Below are 26663 nucleotides of genomic sequence, written 5' to 3' on the forward strand. Positions count from 1 at the left end.
ATTTCAGGGTGGTAAATGGAGCAGAACTCCATTCCAGCTCCTCTCTTAACCTCCCCTGGTGTCTCATCCTGTGCATGCAAAGCATGAAGCCCAGGAGACAAAGAAAACGGGGAGGGAGAGTTGAGGAGACAAGTTTCAGGGCTAAATAACACTGAATGAAGAGACGAGATGTTTTGCACGCGCTTTTGTTTTAAAGTTAAAGAAAACACAGAGGTGGAAAAGCGAGTGGTACAGATGTGTTCTATTCGCATTTGTCATTCTGACCGTACTGTGGTTTAATTAGTAAAAATGTGAGGGCCACTGACGCCGACTGCACAGGCAACCACCTGACTGGTCACTGGATATGTCTTGTGCGGGATCACCGTGCACTCGTTCGGCTGTTGCAACAGGTTCTATTTTTGTATCAACAACTGATCAAATGACTACTTGTGTGTGAAAAGCTGTGGCTTGTTGCACACTTCGGTTGCAACACTTCAATTACTCTCAACCGTACGGAGCTCTATAGTATCTTTCAGATAATTGTTTTGGTTTCCCATCTATAACTTTACAGTGGTGGTTCTCTCTTACCTCTCTAATTGTTTTGCTGTCGATTGCAGCTGGCAGCTCTTCCTTTCAAAATAAAATTCTGCTAAAACTGCGGAACACTTCTAGTCCAACACTCTCCAGCGGACGGACAAAGTTAATGGCCAGAATATGAGCACGCGGGGAGCATTTGGCAGCTACAGAGTCATACATTTAACACAGGAATTGATCCAAGAACAAAAGTAGATTGAATTATGGATTTACATTGATCAAGTGGAATTAGAATTATCCAAATGAATTTAACGTTGCTGTCGGGGCAACTGTTTACACGTTCTCCAAATATCATTACAGGGTGACAATCTGCTAGTTTACAGTTCATTTAAGCTACTCTTTAAGCCAGAGAATGTGTTATTACAGATTTAAGTGAAGCTCTGTAAATCCATTATTATCATTAGGTTGTGTTTTACTGACACTAGAAAAGCCAAATTTGCACAAAGGAGAGGACGTCAGGATTTAATCAGTGAGCACCAGGCAAGTGGCTGACTCTTATAGGCCGACACTGTGGTCACCTGTTGATACACATTAGAACATTAGGACACAGCAGTTTTCCTTAGGCTATATTTGTCGTCGATGAACCAATCTTTCTCCGAATTGTCAGAAGTGAAATTAAGTCTTGGGGAAACCTGACATCTTGCAGATGATTAAGAACATTCACTTTGTGGTGCAACTCCACCAGGTAACATTTAGATGTCAGTGAGTGTAAGACTTTCAGGGCAATGCACTTTGAGATTGCCTCCTTTGCGGCGCCTCTATAATTACCAGTACTGAAATCATCAAAGTGCACCAACTAAATGGAGCAAAGCCGCTCCAACAAACCTTCCACCTTTCATTTAACCAAGGCTGCTGGGAGAGGATAAATGGAAAGAGGGTGTTATACACAGGTTCAATCTCCCACACAACAAACAATCATTTACTGTCGGGGAGAATGAGGAGAGAATGTGATACAGTTAGAGGAAAAGAAACATTAAAAGACAGTTTGAGAACAGGTGAACAAACAGCTGACAAAATTTTCATACTGTGGCCCAGATACTTTTTGGTGCTTGTCCTATTAGATGGCACCATTTTATAGCTGCAACAAAGTGTGCAATAGCACGTGTGCCTTCATGTGTCGGTCTCAGTACGCGGCTTGACAGAGCCAACGGGGAAGTGAACCATCAAGCTCTTTCCTCCAACGAGACTTGTTCATACGCTGCGATTCTGCTGCCAAAACAACACACAGTGGACCTTTCAAAAACAACACTGCTGTTAAATAAATCAAAAATACCCCGGCAGCTTAGCTCAGCGGCAAAGCCTGACACAACAACTGAATCATGGATTCAGTCATTCTCTTTTAATATTCTATTTTCTGCCCGTTCTTTAAATTTATGCCCAGGGGCAAAAAAAAAAAAAAAAGTGGTGCATCGTTTCAGAGACAAGAGGAAAGGTTTACGGCCACACAATGACGAACTTGCACTCTGCATCATGACTGTCTGGCCGTTTAAGACTCGGGATGGCACGACTGTATCTCCGTCATGGGATTGTTTTTATATTATGTGTACATTTTGGAACGTCAGAGTAAAAGCAGCTCATGTTTGTACTGTCACAGCATTTTGACACGGCAAAGCAGGAACGAACAGGTGCAATTACAAATACTACTCAGAGTATGTCCTTTTTGGAAGAAATCCTCACACGGTTCACACCAAAGAGATTTATTTCGTATGTCTATGAAACCTTTGGCCTAAATCTTAATTATTCCACTGGCTGCATCCGTAAACAGTGGCAGATTAACATGGTATGTCAGATAGATGAAAATATGTGGACATCAGTTATAGAAAACACACTTAATAGTTTGAGCTGTAGCACAGACTGTAGCAAAGACAATTGAAAATATTACACTGACTGCATTGTCCACGGCTGAGAGGCAGGCTTGGTCTAAGTTCCACTACATGTACTAAATGTAACTCTGAAGTCGGTACATATGTACACGTTTTGAAAATGTGTAAAGATACAAACATATTGGAGAGAAGTGAAGGACGAAGTGGTTTCTTTGATTGGATATGACCTGGAGCTCTTACCTCTTCAATGTTGTTTGGCAGCTAAAGTGATCTTAAAATCTGGATTTCTAAAGATACCCCATCTCTGGATGACTTTTATAAAGGGGATTTTGGAAATCCTTGCTCTGGAAAAGTTGACTTACACCCTTCATGACAACTCAAGGGATTTGTCAAGATATGGAAGCCGGTCTTAGACATGGTGGACCCGTCTGGAATGGGCTTTGCTCTGCCAGATTAAAAACACCGGAACCGATGTTGACTTGACCTGATGAAAGGAGTAAAATGTAATTATGTCAGGCTGGTTAGTGTGCGAGTGTGTTATTATTCTTTTTTTTTTCCCCTTCTGTTTTGCATTCTTAAAGTTTAAAAGTTTTGTCTTGATAAGTTGTAAAATAAAAAAAATTAAAAAACACCACTGATTGCTGCAGTGCATTTCGGCGCATGAGCCATTGTTTATCTTGCATCTGTGCTTTTCCACTCGTGACAAGTAAAAAATGTCTGCAGTACAAAGGGGGTCTCAATTGAGTGAGTGAATTTCGGTTTGGTATAACACGTCTACAGGAGCCGGCACGGAGAAGAACTGAGAATGTCGGGCTGCTGTCGGGAGACATGATATGAAACGGAGTACGGCATAACTGATGCTGCAAACAAAATATGGCAAGTTTGTCAGGTCTAGATAGTCGACAGAACGAAGGGCAGCTCGCAAGAATAAGAGGCCAATGATTGAGGGTAGAGTCAGTGGACCAACGTTAAAGATTGATTAGCTTTCATATTAAATGCCAACTTTCTCCTGAATATACGCAGGTTGTTTTTGGTGACGGAAAACTAGAAGATTCTATTTAGCTGTTCTCGTGAATCAAGGTGAGTCATCGCCAAGAAGTAATTAATCACAAAATCAACACACAGGAGATATAAAGGAGATTATCTAGATTTGGTGCCCCTGCTGTCCCATTTCTGGTCAGAAAAAAAAAAAAATGTGCAGCATATATTTCTCCTAAGTAATTGTTTGGATCAGTGTTTGTGTATACAACCTGACATTCTATAAACGTTATCTCCCCGACACCTTTTGCACTCATGGAGCCCTTCATCATCACACTCCCACCTTCATGCGTCACGCTTGGCACAGTGAAGTCACCGTGGTGGTCCTGGCCGGGTCCACTTCTAACATGCTGGACCCAATCTGATTCAGATAAAACTGTTTTGATTTCATCGGACTGAGAAATGTGTTGCCAGTTTTCATAAGGCTTCATTTCAAACTCGTTGGCAAAGTTTATTCTTGCAATTTTGTGCTGTTTCGTGAGAAGTGGTTTTTCTTCTTGTACAACGCCTGTTGAGGTTGACTTTGTTGATGTGTTTCCGGCCAGGAGAACTTACTCATCTGATTTTCGATGCAAAGTTTCGTAAATAGAGGGCGGAGGCGATATGGGTAAAGTCCAATTGAATTATATTTGTGACTAAAGATGTTGATAGCTCTATAGTGGTACTATTGTAGGGATGACTGACTCACAAAATATTTACACGATGAGCTTTTTGTTAATCAATCATCAATAATGTGGATATAAAGGCAAACAATTGAACACCTAGAACAAATACAAAAACATGCTAATGTGAAACCAAAGTGTTTGGATGTAATCCTATGTGTGTGTGTGTGTGTGTGTGTGTGTGTGTGTGTGTGTGTGTGTGTGCGTGTGTGTGTGTGTGTGTGTGTGTGTGTGTGCGTGTGATAGGTCTGGCTTATGACTGGAAATGACTCATTGGCTGTGCAAAAAAAACGTGTGGCTACAGTGTTCGTGTGTGTTCGTGTGTGTTCGTGTGTGTTCGTGTGTGTGTGTGTGTGTGTGTGTGTGTGTGTGTGTGTGTGTCTGTGTAGCCATGGGCTCCACAGAATCATAGAGGCCTCATCGTCTCCTTTTTTCCCATACGGTTCATGTTCAGCCATCGCACATGACCATACTGCATGATTGCACTGAAGGACTAGTATAATCAGCCATAATGCTTTACAGATGTTATGGGTGTTTTTAAAGCCAATACTACAGCCCCACAGCCATATATGAAAACCCATCTGTGTATGGATGTCAATGCATGCGAGCCTGCCTGTGTGTATACGTGGAGCTGAACACCAAGTCATTATCAGTGAAACATTGTGAATTAAGGTCACATCTACAGCTCAAAATGTGTGATTTATGTTCCCCTGCCCTGCCCTGTCATTGACTAATCACCTGAACAGAAAGTAGCAGGTGCAAACTGATTTGCAGAGGAGCGATTTCACAGATGAGACGCTGTGAATTTGCCATTAAACACGGCCAAGACACAGCACTAAGCCCACAATGACATGTAAATATGACAGTCCGTATGATCTGAACAAGAGAAGACACCCATTTAAATCCCTGTAAGATCTGCCAGCATCCCTCTTAATCCACCCCCTAACATCTCCCATTGTGTCCAACATCTAATATCAACCATGAACCGCTGCTAAATGAAGACTGGTGGCATACCACAGCCAGGAATTTGCATGGACCGCCCGCTCTTGTGAAATAGGAAATGAAACATACGGAGGCTTGGAAAGCGCTGTCAGATTCTGGATATTCCTGTGGTCTGGCGCTCAGGATCCTGTGGTCCAGGCCTTTAATTCCTAATGGTGGAGAAAGCCAAGCTCTGGTCACGACAGGAAATGCCTTCTAGGTGAAACATCCACCCAAAAGGCATTCATTCAGAAGTGTCAAATACACAAGGTTTCCCTATGAACGGGATTGGCGCACTGGAAAACAAAGTGCTTTGTCATTATGACCGTGTTCATTTGGTTAGAATCCAGCCAGCTGCTGCAGTGTTTAAAGGGAAATTCGTTTTTCTTTTTTTTTTGGCTCCACTAAAATATGCAACTTTTGAGCGTTCGTGTATCACAGCCAAAAGGTTCTGTGGAAGCTAGTCATTTATTTACCTCAAACACAGCAAAAAAAGCCGGGCAATAAAACCAGTTAGAAAAGTGTAATCTACTGGGCTTATGTTGGTGATTCCAATGTGTGAAAATAAAAAATTAGGTGTGAAGATTGCACGGTGTGTAATTTCCACTTCTCTCTCAGTTTTTACAAGATTTCACTGGCACTGTCTAACCAGGACAGGTGTAGACCAAAAAACTCCAGTCCATCTAAGAATGTGACAAATAAAAGGATCTGGGTTTTACAATAATGCACAGTGGGTAAGGACATATTAACAATACATAAAACTGACAAGCATTGGGGATACCAGATTCAACTTAAAGCAGAAATGCCCTGAATGCAAAGATAATTACTGTTGTTTACATTATGCTTGTAACAATTTGCAGAAAACACTGACTCTGAAAATACATTATTCTTGACAGCAGATTTAATGGTTTGATGCATTTGCCTAAATAAACAAAAAAAAACGGCCGTTACGCAGTAATGTTAAAATAAAATAAGGCAGATAGTGCAGCGACTTGATGTTGTTGATACTGCCGAACTGTGTGCTTGCGTGCGTGTGTGTGCGTGTGTGTGTGTGTGCGTGTGTGTGCGTGTGTGTGCGTGTGTGTGTGTGTGTGAGTGTGTGTGTGCGTGCACGTGCGTGTGTGTGTGTGCATGCGAGTGCGTGTAAAACGCGGCTGTGAAGGCGGCGGAGATGGCCGCTGGAGGATTTGAGCCGAGGAGTGTCATAAGAACAAATGCACATTCATGGCAGAGAGAGACACATTCGTGGCACTCAGTCACTCTGCACTGTTGAAGCAAATTAAGGAAGCCTTGGCAGCCTTTTAATGGTCTGTCACAGTCTAACAGGTTTAGAGCGCTTACAATGGACCCAGGCACTAAGCCCGACAGCTCGCACTTAATTGTTCAGAACCTGTGTGCATGCGTGCGTGCGTGTGTGAGTGTGTGTGTGCGTGTGTGTGTGTGTGTGTGTGTGTGTGTTTGCGTGTGTGTGCGTGTGTGTGTGTGTGTATACTGTTAGAGCCATTCTGTGCCTGTAACTAAAGTCAATGATTCTCATTATGAGGACAGATAAGATAGTCACTTACTGCCTGTCAGTCTGTCGGTCCAACTGGTTCAATACGACGACTCTTCAAGCTGATTGGTTATGGTGAACGTGGTGCCAATATCGCTGCTTCCAACCACAGTTTGCCTGCTTTTGTAGAGAAATAGATCCTAAGCCCATGATATTCATGCAATTAAATTCTCATTCGGCTGACTATAGGGCGTTAATTGTGTGGCTACTTCCCACAGAAAAAGAACCTCGAAATTTCAGAGCGATATTAAATAAACCAACCTCAGAAAGAGACAAAGACATGAGGGGCACAAAGCCATGAGTGGATTGAGTTATTGACTCAAGCAGCCAATAAATAAACAAAACATCTAGTGTCTCAATTTTCAAGCGGTGCCGGAAGAAATCAACAAAGCAAATAAAACCATTTGTTGTTCACTCTGTAACTCACACAGGCAGCAAAACGGTCCAAGGACAAGGTGGCAGTGCCTAAAAATCCCCCCGAAATGGTTGGAGATTGTGAGCTGGGTGACCTAGAATATGTTTGACAATCTTCTTTTAATTAGGCCTTGAAGACACGACTCATTCCAACTGCTGTCCCGAGAGCTAAATTAATTACTGAGACAAAGCCCATTCTAGCTCATGGCAAAGATGAATCATTGCAGTATTTGGGGAATGAGCAATGCTCCTCATTCAAGGGCTGATGAAAGAGACTCAGACTCGAAGATGTAAGTTAATGTATGTCCTCATAAAGCCTCCACGACGCTCCCGCTGCCCACATCGCACATCTACAGTTCACGTCAGCATCTGCTGCCTTTGCCATTAGGGTGTCGTAAATATTCTTCTTTTGGATGGAGCATTGCTTTGAAGAACATGTCATGAGAAGGAAACCCGGCATTTCGTGAGCAGATTTCTTTTTTTTCCATCACATCCATTCACAATCTCAACTCGGTTACCTCGCTCGGGCCATCAGGCAGCGGACGCGCCCTCGCCCGCTGCCAGCACGAGGCCATTCATTGGGCTAAAATGACAGTATCATCTGTCATTCTGTATAATTGGGCGTTGGTGAGTTATGGCTAATTACGCTAATCACAACACAAAGAGTGGTGCCAGAGCTCGGGCCCCACAAAGACAGAGATGAAAACGTGAGCTGCTGGGATGGAGTTATGTCACACCCACACCTGGTTTATGATTTTTTTTTTTTTTTTTAAATTGATATTTTTACTGACAAATTCCTATCAGATATAAAAAAAAAAGAAAAGAAGCACAAATAGCCTTTTTATTTGAGTTAAATCAGAGTTTTGGTTGTTTCTAAAGGGCACGGCAGAGCAGCACTCTGCAATCAGGGGAATTGATAACATTGCATGGCTGATCTCTCTCTTTCACTTTCCATCTTGTTATTTCTGTCTGTTCCTTTCTCTCTGATTATCAGTTCTTCTCTCACATTCTTCTTCTTCGTCGCTTTCTGCATCTTGTCTGAATCTAGAGATGTGCCGGGAATCCCTACAAGCAGGTTTGTCTTGACTGAATGATTGGCCAGTGTGTGTGCTCAGCAAGTCTGATGAGGTAACAATCAAGAGTTTACCCAAGTGACACCTGCAAATAAATTGAAGGCTTCACGGGGATGTCCATGTTCTCAGATTAAAGGGTGATAACCCACCCAAATGTTTTCATTAGGGGAACAATGCATCTTGTTATCTGTGCCTAATGAGAACTGTATTACTGTAGAGGATAACACATGGAAATATGTTGCAGCAGTTCTTGCAACAATCCCCCAGCAGTGGAGTATTTGTTATGATACAGAAGAGGGCAGCTAGTTTTGTCCTCTGCAGCACGTGTGCGTGTGTGTGTGTGTGTGTGTGTGTGTGTGTGTGTGTGTGTGTGTGTGTGTGTGTGTGTGTGTGTGTGTATTATGAAAAGAGATGAACTCTGCAGCAGTACGTAGACGCAATGCGGGCCGGCCCCTCGAGTTCAGGATTCATCCCCAGTCTTTCCACATATATCTTGTCACAACACCAACCGAAGGGATTCAGCTTTTATTTCTGCAACACATGCACACTCATATCTGTAGGAAGTCACATTAACTCGGTTATAAGTAGACTACGTGGACACTATTAGCTGAAGTGGACCGTGCTGGTAATGTAATTCCTTCCAGTTGTAGTTAAATAGTCCAATACAGCTATTAAGCCACAACGAGTGCAGGGCCACGATTCCCAAGCACGCCTAGCACGCAAAAATAATGAAACACTATCACAACCATGGGTAGTATCTGGACAGAGAAGACTGAAAAGATGATGAAGCAATGTTGTAAACATCTGGATATTAAGCATTTTGGATATAATGTGCTGTTAAGAGGAAGCATACCATCAGAAATGAAACAGCTCAGGGGTCAGGCGGAAAAATGTGTTTACAAAAGCAAGGAAAGGGACAAAGAACAGATGATTTTTTTTTCTTTCTTTTTTTTTTTTTGCAGCGTCTTATTGCTTCAGGCAGTCACACACATACAAGAGTCACGAGGTTAAGTAGCTTGCTCACAGACATCTCCACGTAAAGATGCAGAGTTTGCACCAGAGCATCACTTCCTTTACTTCTTCAATCAACCCAGGATTTAGTGCTGAATCCAAACTGCTAGTAGACCATCACGATTACCGCCACCATCATCATTAGATTTAAATTGTCTGAGCTCCTGTGAGAAATGGTTACTCACACAGACGCGGCTGATTACTTCTGTAGAAATCCCAGTCAAAATACAGGTCAGGGGAGGGGAAGTATACGTTAGGGGAATTTTTTTTTTGGTTTGTTTTCTGTACCTCGAAAATACTCAAACAATCTCTTAAAAAAACACATTAATAACTGATAATTTGGTTTCAAAGCAGGTTAAAAGCTTATGGCGGAGGATAAGTGTCTGAAACACTAAAATTAAGCTTTATATAAGGTGAAACCGTTTTTCTGCACAACAGAAATTCTAAATCCTTCTCAAAAACAAAACTATCTGGTAACTGACCCTGATGTGAAATAGTATAAAATCTAAGTTAAAAAGAGCATAAATAAAAAAAATTAAAAAAAAAAATTAAATAATCAAACAATTAATTAAGTTCTGAATATGTGCTATGGGCTTGTGTGCTCTCATGGATGCACTGCAAAGAGAAAATAACTTAATTTAACACTCAAAAGTACACTTGAGTAAGAATATTGGTAATTTAAAAATAAATTACAACAACAACAACAACAAAAAAAGACCAGAGCAGAGGAAACTGAAGGAAACGTATTTTTCCAGACCAGAAAATCTATAACGTGACGCTTATTCAAGGCAAAAGGAGTCTTTGCAGCACACGTGCCTTCATATAAGGAATCCAATAACACCGTGTGCAATCATTAACTTGTCAGGTTTTATTACACTAAAGTAGCTGGAGGGCTGGTCCCCTCACCATGATTGTTACCTAACCTTTTAAACGGTTTGGTAAATACTACTCGGAGAGAAGCAAGGTTTGACTTGAGGAGAGACAGTCAAACTGTATCCTTCCCATCCTCAATAGTGCTCTCTCGTCTCCTGTCCTATCCGTCTTCCACCTTCTTCGTACTGCTCTGCGGTATCCCTCTCTTTTGTCACCTGATTTTTGCAGTCTTGCTCTCTTTCAGTGCAAAAATCGGAATGAATGTCAGTTTCATATTTATTGCGAAACTCAAATTAAAATGATTAAAGACAATGGCAATTGGGGCTAGGACGACATACAAAAAAAAAAATGTTCCGACTACGATTGAAAAGCAAAGTATTACTGCAGTTTGGCGGTTTACTGCAAGTGGCCACATGTTAACCTCATGGTGGCGCATGGAGGAAAAATCTGGGGATAACCAAAGTGTTTCTGAAAAATTCAATGCCAATCCATCCAGTGGTGGTTGCCTGAATCGAAGTAATAGACAGACTAACCAAAACTATGATCCCTGGAAACATGATGCTAGAATGGTTAAAAAGCAAACCCTAGCTATAAACATGAGGCAGAATAAATTTTGTTCTTTTTTTTTTTTTTTTTACTGTACAGAGGGTTCTCAACTTACGAACATTCGAGTTACGAACATTCGTAGATACGAACAACCGCTGACGGATGTCCATAAATGTTCGTAAAATGCCGTATTGCGTTCGCAAGTTCGTATTTTGTACAGCGCGCCACATCCAACTGATACCCCTTTCTGCCGCAACCCACGCCGAGCAGCACTGGCTCATCTCCAACACTTCGTTCGTTGCTCCAACACTCACTTCGTTGTTGTGTTCATCTTAGTTCGTACCATCTTGGATACTTTACCGTTTCTCATATATTTATCACCCGTTTCTCACGTGTTTATCATGCCTAAGAAAGCAAATGCTAGTGGTAGTGGCAAAAAGCGTAAGGCAAGTGATGATAGTGGTAGTGGTAAGAAACGCCAGGCAATAACCATGGAAACGAAGGTTGCCATTATCTACGACTGTGTCAAAAACATCGATGCTTCGTGGCGTGAGGTTACGCAATCAAATATGCATGGTGTGTGGAAGTATTTGACCCCACAGTTTTTGAACAACTTCAAAGGTTTCAACCAAGAAGAAGAGGGCAAGAAGGTTGTTGCAAGCCTTATCGAGATCAGCAAGAACCTGCATCTCGACTTGGAGGAGGAGGATTTTGAGGAGCTTCTTGAGTCGCACTCGGAGGAGCTGACCAACGAAGACCTTATGGAGTTGGAAGCTATGCAGCGTGAAGAGGTACAGCAAGAGGATGAAGATGAGCCACTTCCCATAAAAAAGTTCGAAACTAAGAAGCTTGCAGCAGCTTTTTCGAAGATCGAAGAAGCATTGACACTTTTGGAGGCTCAAGACCCAAATGTTGAGAGGCTTTCGAAAGTGTCAACAAGCATTCATGACGCTCTACAGTGCTATCGAATCATCTACGATGAGAAGAAGAAGAAGACCACTCAGACATCCTTAGACAGCTTCTTCAAACCCGCCAAATCCTCTGCAATGCCTTCGTCAGCACCTGACTCCCCAGCAATGCCGTCCACCTCAGCAGTCTTAGAGGAATCAATCGAAGATATCTCCACTGAAGACATCTCCACCGCAATTTCCACCGAAGATATCTTCAATGAACTCGCCACTGAAGACGTCTCCACCGCAATTTCCAGCGACGATCTCTCCGATGACAACTCTGCCTCTCACCAACAATAACTCTTCCCTCTTCCTCCTCATCTTCCTCCTCCTCCAACTTCTACGTATACGCATCGACTTCGCTCTAAAGGTAAGTTACAGTAATCATGTTTATGTGTTGTTATTATGTACTCTAATTATTTCTGGTAAGTCTTAGGGAATAGTAATGAATAGTACAGTATAATGAAAACCAAGTGTGTCTTATTGCCTATAAGTCTTTTGCTTTGCACCGCCAACCAACCACCTCAACGACCTCCCACTGACTTCTGTGCAGTGTAAGGATAAACATAATCTAGACAGCAATTACTTTTCCCCCCCAAAATATATTTGGCGAGGCAAATTCGTAGTATATGAAAGCATTCTGGAGGAGTTAGAGTTGCATATTCACAGGAAATAACACCGTCTGTCTCTTTGACTCTCTTTCTAGTCCCAGTTCCTGACTTCTGCACGACTTTCTCCACTGCCCTTTTTTTGTCATACCATCCCCCCCCCCCCCCCCCCTGAGGGATCTTCATCCCGCCATATTAAAAGTGGAAATGTATCCGCTTCCATTGTAATTACAAACCCACTGGAGGCAAAGCTTCTTGATCTCTGCTGGATCCTTACTTGCCTTTCTTTTTTCCTGTATTTACTCACCTCTCAGCCGAGAGGACAGACACACGCTGAGCTATCAGTTCTGTTTTTCTTCCCGGGCTGTTGAGCATTCTTTGCATCTAATATGCCTGAAATTACAATAGCATTTAGAGAGGCAATAAAAACCGTGAAGTAAAAAGGGGAGGGTGTTCGAGAGAAACAGACTGTAAAAAGAGAGACCGGTCTGCTTCAGTTTGTTTGTGAATTGTGGGATTTCTGTTCCATATACAGTGAAGTATGTGTTGCATACAAGAGGCTGTATAAATCCACTCAAAAAATTGGAACTATGCCTTTGTTTACTGTTAGTGTCTGGATAAGCCATCTTTAGGCGCTGGGAATCCTCCTTCAGGCGAAAGTGTTGACTCGTAACAGCGTTGGACGAACGGCATGATAGTGGGGGAGAAGAATTGCTTTCTGCTGGGACGAAATGAAAACTGCTGAAAAGAAAAGAAGTGTCCCCTGCTGTCCCATGAAAACAGGCCAGTTACAGCCAGCTGAGTCGGCAATGGTTTGAGGTTGAGAGGGTCAAGGCGAGGGCAAGAGTTTGATGACCCCGTGGTGATCTGTAACCAAGGCCGGTTAGGTGGGTACTGTGAGAAGTGTGGCTTACTGACAACCCACCAAAACAAAAACACACGCGGGGCAACGGCGTGGCGTTAAAGAAAACAATAAAAAAACAAGACAAGGGTGTGGTTGTTGTGAATTTTGTACATTGTTTCCAGAACGTGCGGTCTGTTTCAAATTCTTTCAGAGATTTGTTTTACAATACGAAACTCTTGTCTGAACCCAATGTGTGTTTCCCGGAATAAGAAACAATGATGCAATACAAAGACAGATCAATCCATTGCAAATGAATGTACACCCTTTTTTCCTTCCGACCACACGGTTATATTAAGGGCTACTGAGATAAGGAAAGTCATTATTTATTTTTATTTTATAAATCTGTTCAATTTCACTCGAGCTGCAGTACCAGCAGTAAAATGATGCACCTTCTGGTGACTTGCTTTGAGGAATATTAACTCAGTCAGCCAACTCACAGGGAGTGGATTATAACTAATTAAGTAGGGGTGAAGTAGTATAGTCGTTTTTGAAGAATAAATAATCAAATAGTTTATGCGTCAGTCATCTTAAAAAATATACTTCCCCGATATATTTCTCGGTGCTTGGTAGTAATATGTTACTACTACCAGAAGGTGGCAGCAATGCACCTAAAAGCTGTTTGCCAACTGTCGTTAACAAGAAAAGGAGAAGAACAATTTAGTACTAGGTTCTGGTGAAACGAGATTGGCGTTATGAGATTTGATACCGAGATACAAACAGCAGAAACATGCAAAAAAATACTAAAACAGCCACGGCCCGGTTGATCCATCCTCAGATCAACAATCAGAAGCTGCGTCATCAGAAAAAGTAGAAACCCGTAATGTCTTGTTTTATTGTTTTTGTACATCTTTTACCTTGTTCTGCTACTGAACTGACTGATGAGTCGCCAACTTAATGTCGTTGTATCTTTTTACAATGACAATAAACATCCTTATCCTGAAGTAAGTTTGATGTTAGATGTGCAGAGCAAACAACAAATCTCATCTTAAAGATCAGTCAATGATAAGTCAAATAATTATCAAATGTCGAACGGTATTTTGTTTGAAATGCCCATCATTATTACTAATAGGCTCCGGTGAAGGGCAATGCAGAACATGTACGGCGACGCACGGCTGAGGGTGAAGAATGACGATAATAACTTCCTCCTGAAGGGAATATAGACTCCGATCCTACGTGTGATTGCTCGGCTGGAGGAAGGGCTTTAAAACGCTCCTTGAACATGAACGCTTTCTGAACTTCTTGCCGCTCAGGAAACCAATGACCATGCTAAATCTGAGGAGGACAAAAGAAGCTTCATGTTATTTCACATTTTTTGGGGGGCGGGTTGGTGGGGTGGGTGGGGGCCTCATTAAGGCAGCATGAAAAGAACAGAGACACTCCCGGGTCCTGTGTGTGGATGTTGATTACCATGACTGTACTCACTGGAGCCAGGAGAGAGAGAGTGTGTGTGTGTGTGTGTGTGTGTGTGTGGTGGGGGGGGGGGGGGGGGGGGGTTTGATTGGGGGACATCCTGTCTGAGAACAGAAAGGACCATAAAGTTCCACGAAACTTGTGACACATGTGACAGAGCGCCACAACAACTGCGACCGCAGCATTTATGTCTGTCCTGTGGAATGTTCTCCGTTTTTGCTTCCTGTTTGTGCACAACACGGTTTAAAAACAACAGAAGTGCTCTCTGCCCGAGGTGGTGTTGGCGGTGTACGCAATGACAGCGGTGTTTGTTCGCGACGGTGACGACGGCGTAAAACAAGTGGAAACGGTGGTCATTACTGGAATGGTGCAAATAAGAGGGACGCGCGCGCACAACCGCTTCCTGCTTACTACACAGAATGAATGAACGTGTGTCTGACTTTCACAGGAATAACGTAAAAGGAATGCGCCGTGCAAACCAGGACCCAACGTACAGAGATGGTTATCATATCTAAAAATCCAATCCAATTTCTTCACTCGATACACGCAGCCGCTTCGGGGGAGTCTCAACATGTTGGCAAATAGGCAGCTGGGAATTTAACTGGTGCGTATGCAAGATGAGAGAATATCAGAGTGTCGTAATGGAAAATGAGAGAGAATGAGAGAAAGATTTGGTGTGAAGCCTTGTAAATACATTTATTACAGGAAGAAACACAGAGAAATAAAAACCTGCCAAATATCTGTTTCCAGCTCTGCGAGTGTGACAGCAACACGACGATAATAAAATTCGTCAATTTGGCTCGGGCCTCGGTTCCAGTCGCACCCAGAACGTTCCGTTGGAAAACCAGATAGCACCAATAAAGTCAAATCAAACGGATTGCAGAGCAGCAATTAATTCCAAGGATAATGAGAAGGGAAGCCATCCAAAAGTGTCTCTGCCTCAATTAGTCTCTCATTGCACCGTCGATGCGGAGGATGTATGAAAGAAAAACAAATTAAGTTGCAGAGAAGAGAGATGAAGAGAGAGGGTCAAAAAAAAGAGGGGAGGGGGGAGGAAAAAGTGAGAGGAAGTGGTACGCCGTACATGGTGGGGCCTTGAGAGGAAAAGGAAAGATTAAAGGGAAAAGAGAGAGCAAGAAGGTGTGGGAGGAGAGAGGGAGATGGAGAAAGAATTTGCTGTGCGCATTTGAGCGTAACTGATAGTTACCACCACTAATGGACACTAGAGAGAGAGAGAGAGAGAGAGAGAGAGAGAGAGAGAGAGAGAGAGAGAGAGGTAGAGCAGAGAGCAACAAACAATCCAGAGGCGACAGTGAGACACAGACAAAGAATAGATGTACTGTACTCACGGGTGCATGGGTCGGACAGTAGGCGTAGCTTGTGTGCGTGGACTGCGGGTGGTGGTGGTGGTGGTGGGATATATAATGCTGCAGGCCGGCACGGGTGAAGGTGGGGCCGCTCCAGGCCCCTTGGCCAACGCTGCTGCCGGCGGCCCAACCGGAGCCCAGGCTTGGACTCATGGCTGCCGTCTTGCTGCTGTGGTAACCTCTCACTGCTGCACTGGGCTGCTGGGGGGCACAAAACGGAAAGCGGGAACGGGAGCGTGGCGGGAAAAAAGGGAAAGGGAAAAGAGGTTAGCGTGTGTGTGTGTGGGGGGGGAGAGACCGAGTGTAAGATAGTGCCGAGATGAATGTTGGCCTCGGGAACATCATTATCATAACTGCGAGCACCCTCCACCGTGCGGCGGGCAAGCACTGACAACTGACTGCCCGCTCGCTGACCTGTGTCGAAAGAGAAAGCGGGACGTGGTGTTGATCTAAAATCTCCACGCCAGACCATCCAGATTGTTCTCACACTTTCTTTTCACGCTAACTCCCTCCCCCCTTTTTCTCTCTGGGCACCAGATGTTGTGAAACCCCCCCACACCCTTCCCACCCCTCTCCCACACACACACACACACACACACACACACCTACCCCCCCCCCCCCTTTCTCACTCCTGTCACGGTTGAGATGTGTTCTTGCTGGAAAAAGCGCTGATTGGTTTGATAAGATGCTTGGATTACAGGCTGGCAACGGGGCTACCCAGCGCGCCATTATGTATTGGGTATCAACAGGGTCCAGGGAACACAGGGCTGAAGCCTGCTGACAGTCTGGCTTATGCTGCCCTGAGATGGGTTACCTTAGCTTTCATGGCCATTGGAGCACAGATAAATAAAAAAATAAAATAAAAAAATAAAAAAGGAATACAGGACACATGCCGGATCTGTGGCATTTTAACAAGAACCGGGGGCAAATGCTATTAGCAAACTCTGCTCAGCAAACGCTTTGAGGTTGTTTTTTTTGTTTTTGTTTTTATGTGCACTACGTTTCTAAGGAGCAAGCGTTCGTGCAACAGGTAAATTTATATGACGCTTGCTAGGTTTTCAAACACAAGGCGGTACAACCGCTTTCCAAAGAAAACCATGAATCTTTCAACTGGATCAGAAGATAAATAAACCATATAAAAGGTAATTGCATTACCTGAATAATGTGCGTTCTCACGGAGCTGAAAACATGCTGTTTTCTTAAGCTTTATTCACTCCGACTCGCAGAGAAGCACACGCACTCCTATATGAACCTGCATCCCGGGTTCGAGAACACAAATCAAGAAAGAAGACCGTCTTTTGTTTTTGTAACCGGCTGAACGAGAAAACGTCCAAGAAAGGAAACCGTTGTGTGCAACTGCTTCCTGAGAATAGGACCAACAACGTGGAATACAGTGCAAACAATACACGCACGATGCCCGAATCAATGGTCTCGTTTGTTTCACGGGTGTACAGTTGGCACACTTGTAGTTTTTTTTTTTTTTTTTATGTATCTGCAAAAGCATGTTCAGATGAAGAAATTCATCACAGCCGTGCTGATGTGTGAAACTTTAGCTCACGAAAAAGAGACATGTTGGAAATTCATGCGTTTCACAGGACGCCCACCAAAATATCCTTTGAAGAATGACTGACAATTTAGTGAAGCTTGCCGGCACTCGCTGCCATAAAAGGAATCGTACCGGTACGGTGAAACGAAATACACTATTTGCTTGAAACAACTAGTATTATTAATATATTGATCAACAGAAAATAAATTGACAAAAATGGTTGTTAGTGAACATATAGTTAAATCTTTTTTTTTTTTTTTTTTGTACAAATGCAGAGAACTTCTCAACCGCGAGAGTTTTTCTCCGTTTTGCGTTCTTCCTCATAAATGAATAAACCTTTTGGGTTTTGGACTCTTGGTTGGTAGCGGGTTGTCCAAACTTGCTGTAGACATTTGTTCACCGCTCTTTGACATATTGTACTGTAGGGAAAACAATAAGAGATTGTGCAGCGATGAGTACAGCGTCACTACTCGTAATATATTAAAGAGAGACGTTAAAGAAAACCATAAATAACCACTTCTTGACTACCAAATCGGTTCTATTCGATTGTTGTTGCCGTTCTGATCGTTCTTATTCCGATTTTGCTCCTTCAATGGAAAACACATGAAATACGATGCAATCCCAAGGCCATTCGTCATGATTTAATTTACATGCGTGCGAATTGTGTGCGGAGCAAAAACAAACCACCTTGAATGAAGCACAGCTGTCCATCGCTAGTGAGCATTAACAGTCCCCTTTAGCCCCTGTTGGATTTTCACTGAGGTCAGAGGCCATCCCACACAGGGGTTACTGCAGGAGAGTGATGGCAGTAATATAGACTCACAGCTGTGCTTAGAAAGCTTGCCAGTACCGTATTCTTCATCACTTATGAACCGGAGGGAGAAAAGCGTGAGCCAGAGTTCAGCCTAATACATGCAATCTATAATGACAGGTTTAGGGTTCACGTTAATATAAAACAGGAGGAGGCCATTTCCCCCCGAAGCAGGATAAATGCATTTACACACTGCAGCATAGACTCCATAGTGAAAAAAGAGGCCCACCGGTGTAATAAAAACGGTGAGCTGTGGGGGGAAAAAAACAGACAAATATGTGAAGCGCTGGTTTTGAATCACCAGGTTTTGAACCACGTCGAAAAATGGAAAGCTCCGTCGGTGGAAAAAGACAAACAAACGAGCAAGTTTGTGTCGTTTCCTGCTTTTAACAAACATGATGTTCTTTTCTCCGAGGGCTTAAATGAAAAGCTTAGTCACAGGGTTAAAATTTGAGAACCGTACGTGGGCAGGATATATTGTGCTAACAACACATCAGCATTTGGAGCTGCATCTCACTGATTCACCTTATTGAGTGCGATAGAGCCAGCACTCTATTACACCGCCACTGTAAAAGCCAGAGGGAGAGGAAAGCTCCGAGAACGCTACATTAAACTGCACGGCCACAGACACTACTTTAATGCGAGTATTCACCAGTTCATAGAGTTTAAATGCTTCCCCAAGTCGTGCAACAACCTCCACCGGCCTTATAAATGAGGATCATTCGGCCAAAAAGACGGGATTTAGAACTGATCCATCTCAAACAGAGGTGTTTAGCTAAAGCCTATCTCAAGAGAGCGCTAAATTTTAAACGTGTTTCATGCACATAAGTTATATGAAATAAGAGTCTTTGATGAAAAATGTTTTCAGGTTGCATGAGTGATATTCACCCTTTATATCACGGGGCAGGGCCGTGATTTAACACGAGACTGAAGTCTCGACCTTCCCGGACTAAAATGCATGATTGGTCCCCAGACTGAGATTCATGTCTCAGACTTTCAGCAGCTCGTCAGAAAGCTGCAGCCTGCCCATATTTCTCCATTTTATAAAGGAATCTGGTTACAGTTATTTCTCCTCCTTTAAAGGGGGGATGTTTTACATACCTGGCAAACAGATGTGTGTGTGTGTGTGTGTGTGTGTGTGTGTGTGTGCGCGTGATCATGCATGAGGGTCCTTTTTCAGTCTTGCCCTGCTCGCTGACACCGCTAAGTGTCTGGACTGACTACGAGACAGTTAACCATTCAAATCATAGTTTACAGGATTGTCAAGACTGAAGACGGCTAACATAACCAGCTATCAGTTATTGCACTTTTTTTTCTTTTTTTTTTTAACTTGGAGCAACCTTTGTGAGCACTTTGTGATAATATTTCCACGAAGCATCCTGCAGCGCAGTGCAGCTATAACAAGTTATACGTTTAGTGACAAAAGGAGCACACTCAAAAATCAATCTCTATATTGGATCAAAAAAATACAAAAAAAAAAAAAAAATCCTGCAGTTGGCCATTTCAGTTTCTATGTCATCAAGGCGAAATTCTTGAGCTGCAACTTCAAATTAGGGCTGAGGACGGGACTTTGGTATTTTTATGGCACCAACCGAATTGGTATCGAGCATCGGAAAATACCTCGCCATTTGGTACCCACGCTGCATCCGCGCTGTCACAGTTTTGTTTTAAATCGCATCATTCTTTCTTCATTCACACGCATTTAAGGGACATTGGTAAATCGTGAGGTGTTCAGGGGACGTCTGTTCATCGTAGCTTCACAAAACAACCAGGTTTAAGCTCTCCCCCTCTGAAACGCGTCAAAAGTTCAGATTTTCTTTTCAAAATGGATTTTATAACGTTCGTACCGATATTGATACCTTGACTTCATTCTAGCATTGACTACATTTAGCAGTTGAGATATTTGACATCTGTATTTGTATTGAAAAATGTCCAAAACGACCGAGGCTTACGGAGCAACTAGTCAGCCTCTATAAAAGATATCCTGAAAAACCTACACCGCCTGACTCCACAGCCGATTCACACGTTCATTTCTCTTCCAGCATGTTAACCTTAGATGATGATACATGCCACAAATAGAAGGATGTGCATTATTTTTTTGAGCGTTATTAATTATTTTTTTTAAAACATGATATTAGTTTGGCTGAGCAGACAAGAAAAATGTGACTACTTCAGCGAGCCAGGGTGTTATCAGCACCATTTATTACTGAAAATGCAAGTCGAGGCGGAATAATGCTTCACCTTCAGCTTTGAAAAAGTGAGTGGACGTTGTGGCTCCATTAATACGCTGAGATGAACCAGAGCGTAGCACCTCTCCAGAGTCCATTTTTCCTTTGGTTAAGTGATTTCCTCCCCTCTCCTCTCTCCTCCTGGTGACACATGCATGGTTGAGGCTGTCGGGGTACGGACCTTTTCTGAATTACAGAACTCTCCTGCTTCTCTTTATATAATAAAAGGTATCGCACCATGGGTCAACCTCTGCGCAGTTGCTTTTTCTTGGCCACAGTTGGTATTTTTTTTTTAATTTTTTTTTTTGGAATGCACGAAGGTGCCTTCAAATAAACTTAATAAATTGACAGATTAACTGCACTTTTAGTGCCGATTTAAAATACAATAAATTCAATTTGGAAGCTAATGGCAGCTCCGAATCCTCAGAGATGAAAGTTTACACTGGCCTATTTTAGGACTCCTTGCACTACAAAGAAGACACTGCTTCATTTCTCTGTGAACACTGTGTGACCCCGTAAACATGATGAAACTTCCTCTCTAAGGAATAATATGGCCATACTGAACAATTCCTTGCTTTCCAGGAAATATTTCCACCGTGAAATCTATAACACAATAGAACAAAAACAAGCTCCGGTACAGCGCTGAGGAAACTGTGGCCTTTTGCCGAGACGTCAGATTGCTTCTGTTGTACAGAAAGTTTAACAGAAATACGTGGTATATTGACTTTGCTGCAGGACGAGTCAAACACCCCAAGGCAACGTATCGTCTTGAAAAAGGTCCTGAAAAGATATTTAATTTCATCTGAAGATGTAACCTTTATCTCAAGGTTTAATACTACATTACGACCAATGCTCGTGTCGGTGCCTTTTTTTTTTTTTTCCTCTCTCGACGCATCAAATAACACGATTACCGTGAAATGGTGACTTCCCGCAACACAGATACGAATCAAAACGTCCTGGTTTCCTGTTGGCCCAGCTCCGCTTTATCTTGGCTCTGTACTTGTTTTTAAAAAGAGTGGGGTGCTGCCAAAAAGGACAATTTCATTGTCATCATGTCATCTTCATATTCCCATTTTACACGTCGCAGAATAAGAGATGACCACTGGTGTAAAACTGGCACAATTTCACTTCCCAAAAAAATGTCAAAATAAACAAAAATGAGGTCCCTAAAATATGATCAAAAATGAAAACAAACTAAGTGTCCGAGTGCCAAAGCAGCTTTTAAATGAATGATTTAAGGAGGAGAGGGACGCTGCAGGTCACCCTGGATGACATTAGCCGGGGGATATTGTTTTCTAGAGGGCCCTCCATGCACTTCTTGCTCCATTTGGCTAGCTATGAAAGAGATGCAGCTTTCCTTTGGCATCTCTGACGACCGACTTCCTGGAATCTGTGTTGCGTGAAATGGCCTCCTCTGTACCACTCGATCTCCTTCGCCAATCCTCATCCCCTCACACAAGTCAGCTTCCTGCTGCCAAACGGGCAGGCTTTGACTGTCGCTGTCAGATGGAGGTGCGACAGGCTTTGTGGGTCACTGGTAGCTCCACCTACTACAATCACTAATGGCACCCGTGTTCACCCCCGCCCCCCCCCCCATTCTTTCTCCAGCGCTCGGGGACCAAGTACAAGTGTAACCGCGGCAATGCGGCGGCAGGGCATGTGTGGATTTTGGCAAGTGGGAAATCTGACAGGTTTCAGGCTGTTCTCAGTTGAAAAAGGGAAGAAATAAACGAGTGAGAAGTTACCCCTGGGGCCTCCACGGTTACTTGCACTGGGGGCAAAGAGGGCTGGCAAGGCCAATACCAGACACTGTCTCTGGCTCTCTCTCTCTCTCTCTATATATATATATATATATATATATATCTTTCTTTTCATCTCTGCTTCTTCTGAGAAAACACTTCTACGAATGAAGATGAAAGTCCAGAGGGACAAGGAGGAGGTGGTAACCAAGGCAACTGGGTCAGAGGGTGACATTTTACGCGGGACTGCTGACAGCCACTTATACAAGCATTACAGTACTGTACTCGGGGTACACTGTGCTGAGTTTGGACTTTGGTGGATACCATTGAGATTTCTGCACTGACCTCACTGTGACTGTGAAATCTTTTTTTTTTGACTGGAGTCCCCATACAAGCTGTTGTGACCCGACCTGTTCAGAGATCGAGAGATGAACAGGATTCACAGTGGAGTCCGGCTCCTGCACTGTTATTTCAAGGTATTAGGTGGCTCTGTACACTGTTTATGTATCCCAGCTGAAAGTAGACTGTTTACTTCTTCAAGAAAATCTGTTTTCATACCAAATAAAGACTTTTGAGGTGCTGAAAGAAGGGAATGGAAAGCGGAGGTGCAGAGGGGGTACACAGATAACAAAAAAAAAAGAGGACAAAAGCAAAGGTATTTACTGAATGAGTCTTTGACCTCTGAGAATGCCTGATGAGCAATAATATGACCCTTCCACACTTGGAGCTCTCAGAAAACCTCACAACATTCTGTGTCTGTTATCCGTCTCCCCAAATATTTTCCTTGGCCCGACACATATTTACGCTCTGATGAACTTTGAGCCGGCTGCTGCTGTGAAGCGGATGTAGAGCCCTAAATTTGCATCCCGACATCCTATGGAAAGCAAATGGAAAGACATGGGGGTTGATCAGGCTCACAGACATGATTGTTAGGCTTCACTGAAGTGTCCTAATTTCAATAACATCAGGAAAACAGATAGAGCTAGTACAGAGGACTCTCTCTTTCCCACTGCCTTCCACTGGGCTCCCCCTGTGCTTTGACTATGAAGAAGAAGCATCCACCCCCTCAGTGGAGAGAGAATACAAACATTTACACAGGGGTACTTTTGGAAGAAATAAAGGTAGCTAAATGCCATCACTTAACCATTACATCCTGTTAGACGACGGTGCGGCCGTTTACTAATCAGACAGATGATTCAGTTGATTCATACCTTCATTTCTAGCCGACTGGACTACAGGAAAGCACTTTTGACTGGCCTCCCAAAGAAAACAACAGATAGACTTCGGCTGATCCAAAACCCTGTAGCTCGAGTGTTAACCAGAACCAAGAGGAGAGAACACACGAGTCCAGTTCCAGCTGCTCTGCACCGGCTGCCTGTGAGACACAGGATTGACTTTAAGGTCCTCCTCCTCAAATACAAAGCTCTTAATGGGCTCGGACTGAGTTACATCGCTAACTCTCTATGAACCTTCAAGAACATTGAGATCATCTGCTGCTGATTTATTGGAGGTTCCCAGCAACAGCCGAAAGAAAATTAGGGATTCAGCTTTTGTCAGCTACGCTCCAAAGCTGTGGAAAAAACTAGCTGTAGATATCAGGGAAGCTCAGTTAATACTTTTAAAAGAAAGCTCTAAACATATCTCTTTACTTGAGCCTTTAACTAGCTACTCTTGAAGCTCTCTTGCACTTGCCTGCTCTTGAACTACCGTACCTTTAAAATGCACATTGCTTTATTTCACATTTTAACTCTTATTTGTATTCAATTGTATGCATTTTATTTGTTCTTGTGCACCTCATTTCTTTTCTTTATTTTTAAATGTTCCTTTATATGTGTTTTTATGTGGAACACGCACTTTGAGCTGCCTTCCTTGTGTGAAAGGTGCCATACAAATAAAGTTTATTATCATTACTATCATTATTCATATTAATGGTGTGAAGTTTTTCACAATTAGTGTATGAATTCGGAAGTTATGGCCACAAACATGTTTTGTGAGGTCACAGTAATCTTTGACTACCAACATTTTATCAGTTTATCATTGATGGTCAGTGAAAGTTTGCGCTAAAGAGTCTCTCAAGGTGTTCTTCAGGTATATCACGTTCTCAAGAATGGGACGTATGTACGAATGGACAGACAACGAACTCGGACAACTTTTACGGTGGCATTAAATGAAGTCTGCCCTCCCAAAAACAAACTATAACATCAGTCACTTTCAGAAAGCGCTCTGAAATGACACGTTTATGGTGAAGTGACAAAGCGCTCTGTGACGGGGGCAAAGGAGGAAGTTTGGTGATGTTATCGTAGGGCATTAAGTCTTTGAAGAGAGACGAGGTCGCGGAGGGAGGACGGGTCCACGTCTTTAACATTGGAGACCACTGGTCATTACCCAAATTTAATCACAGACTGGCACATCATAAAACTGATTTATTAAGAGTTTTACAAGGTACAGACAAATTATGTTCTGCAGATCCGGGTGTCAAGATTAGAAATGGTTCTTTCCCAAGGACAGTTCCCAATAATAGATTTTGTGTTCTAGGACTTGTTTTGAAAATGACGATTGTTGCTACAGTTTGGTTTTGTAGCTGTGTGGTCTTTTTTTTATTTGAGTCTGTGGGGGTTGACCACTTTTCTTTATTGTTTGTGTGGATTGTAGAGCAGGTTTGGAAAGGTTTTCTCCAGTCAGAAGAACACCTCAACCTACTGAAAAAGTTCTAAACGTTCTACTAATAAAGACCTACACTCTGAAGAAACCATCTTACGATCTAGGAACCAGAGATTTTGAATCAACTGCATAGTCCAAATGATGAACCAAACAAATTGCCGTAAACTAATAATTAAATTGAGTCATTATTTACAGTCGTAGATTAACTCTTTTCAAGATAATTTATGGAATTATGAGATTCATCCATATTGCTACAGTACTTATTTTCATCATTTTAAAGCCCAAAACATAAAACTCTTAAAAGCTTCCACTGACATTGAACCACTAAGAATGCCAAATATATGTTTTGAATTACAGGAAACCTGGATGTAATGCACAGCACTTCAACGCGTTAACAGCAGTACAGAGACAGGCTGTTAATGTCTGCTGATGAACTATGATTACAGCTGTTTACCCACCGGGGCAGCCGAGCCACGTCTGAGTGAATCAAACCTCCAGACAAATGCTTTTAAACTGACATTTTAGTCCTCTTCTTATGTATGCTTTTTATACACCCACTTCTCCGGCTCCGTCACTTTGTCTGTTCGCCTCGCTCTATCACTGTCTCCCTTTGTCTCTCTCTCTCCGTTCAACTCTCTCTCTCCTTCCATCACTCTATAAACTGTGGGAATGATGGATGCCTCTGATTGCCGGAGGCCTAAGAGTCCAGCGCACTAAAGCCCGAGTGCTGTATGGAGCTCTGTGCCATTAAAAAAAAACACCTACACATTGCAGAAATAGCCACGCATGATCACTAAGTAAACAGAGGTCTGCATGGTCAGAGGAAGCTGGGGTGAAAGATTGCAAAACTAAAACTAAAATAAATGATACTAAATCTATCAAAAACACCGATTTTTTTTTTTTACCACTTCATTTTTGTGTACTAAAAAGTGATTCACGGACGTCTCGTTCTTAACAGTCGTGTTAATGTAAAGCTTCATGATCTTTGTGAAACTCTTATCCGCTATTTACTATTGCTACTTTCAATGAATGTCAATAACAGCGACATCTGAACAGAGAATTAACCAACCAATCAGCAATGAGCCCAGTATATTTATATCCAATTTAGGAGCCAACATGTGTAAAGTAATGTTTAGAAATAGAGTGAACTGTGCAAATTTTAGTGAGCACCATGATTAAATTAAAAAATAATGGAAAAAATATTTTTACCTTGACTGAATTACTGGTAAATCCCTCCCTCGAGCCATCAAATGTCATTGTCAGAATGCAGTTACAGTAATCCCTGTTTGATATTTTACTTTAATATAGATTTGAGATCATATCACCCCTCCCTTGCTGCAGTCATACTCCCATGTTGCTAAGCTATGTAAATGACAGCAGGATGAGTGATACCAGCACAGATCTCTACACAAGGTTGCTTGCGGTGAGACAAGGCAGCACTCAGGTTTGGCTGTTTCTGTCACTGACACTGTCCCAGTAGGCCAAAGTGAGAAGACGGGAAGAGGAGAGGGGGAGTAAGATGAGAGGAGATGAGCATGACTTTGAGGTGACGTAGAGTCTTCCACGGCAGACTCTTGTCTGTCTGTCTGTCAGGGGTTAATTCTAACTCCCTTTCTGTTTGAGTGGAGTGTCTGACGAACTGAGTGGAAGAGAAGAGAAGAGAAGAGAAGAGAAGAAAGAAAGAAAGAAAGAAAGAAAGAAAGAAAGAAAGAAAGAAAGAAAGAAAGAAAGAAAGAAAGAAAGAAAGAAAGAAAGAGAAAATGTAAAAGTGTGCGTGTTTTTCCAAATGTCCAGTGAGACGATGAGGACGGCCGTGCGTTGAGTCTTCCTCTTCCTCCCCCTCCTTCTGCAGTGTCCTTGGCTGTGTTCCATCCAGATGGGCCCTGGTTGCTG

The 26663-nt window shown here is 42.7% G+C and overlaps 1 protein-coding gene across 2 annotated transcripts in view; it reads right to left on the reverse strand.

Moving 5' to 3' along the window:
* Positions 1-26663, reverse strand: part of rbms3 (RNA binding motif, single stranded interacting protein) — a 277717-nt gene that overhangs the window by 201321 nt on the left and 49733 nt on the right. For both annotated transcript variants that reach the window (XM_069177075.1, XM_069177076.1), the window contains exon 3: positions 15768-15986. In XM_069177075.1, coding sequence (XP_069033176.1) covers positions 15768-15986 — 219 coding nt within the window. The remainder of the gene's footprint in view (positions 1-15767; positions 15987-26663) is intronic.

Source organism: Embiotoca jacksoni, unplaced genomic scaffold (genome assembly GCF_022577435.1).
Source record: "Embiotoca jacksoni isolate LCO1_2020_lvr unplaced genomic scaffold, fEmbJac1.0.p SCAF_7, whole genome shotgun sequence".
NCBI classification, from domain to species: domain Eukaryota; kingdom Metazoa; phylum Chordata; class Actinopteri; family Embiotocidae; genus Embiotoca; species Embiotoca jacksoni.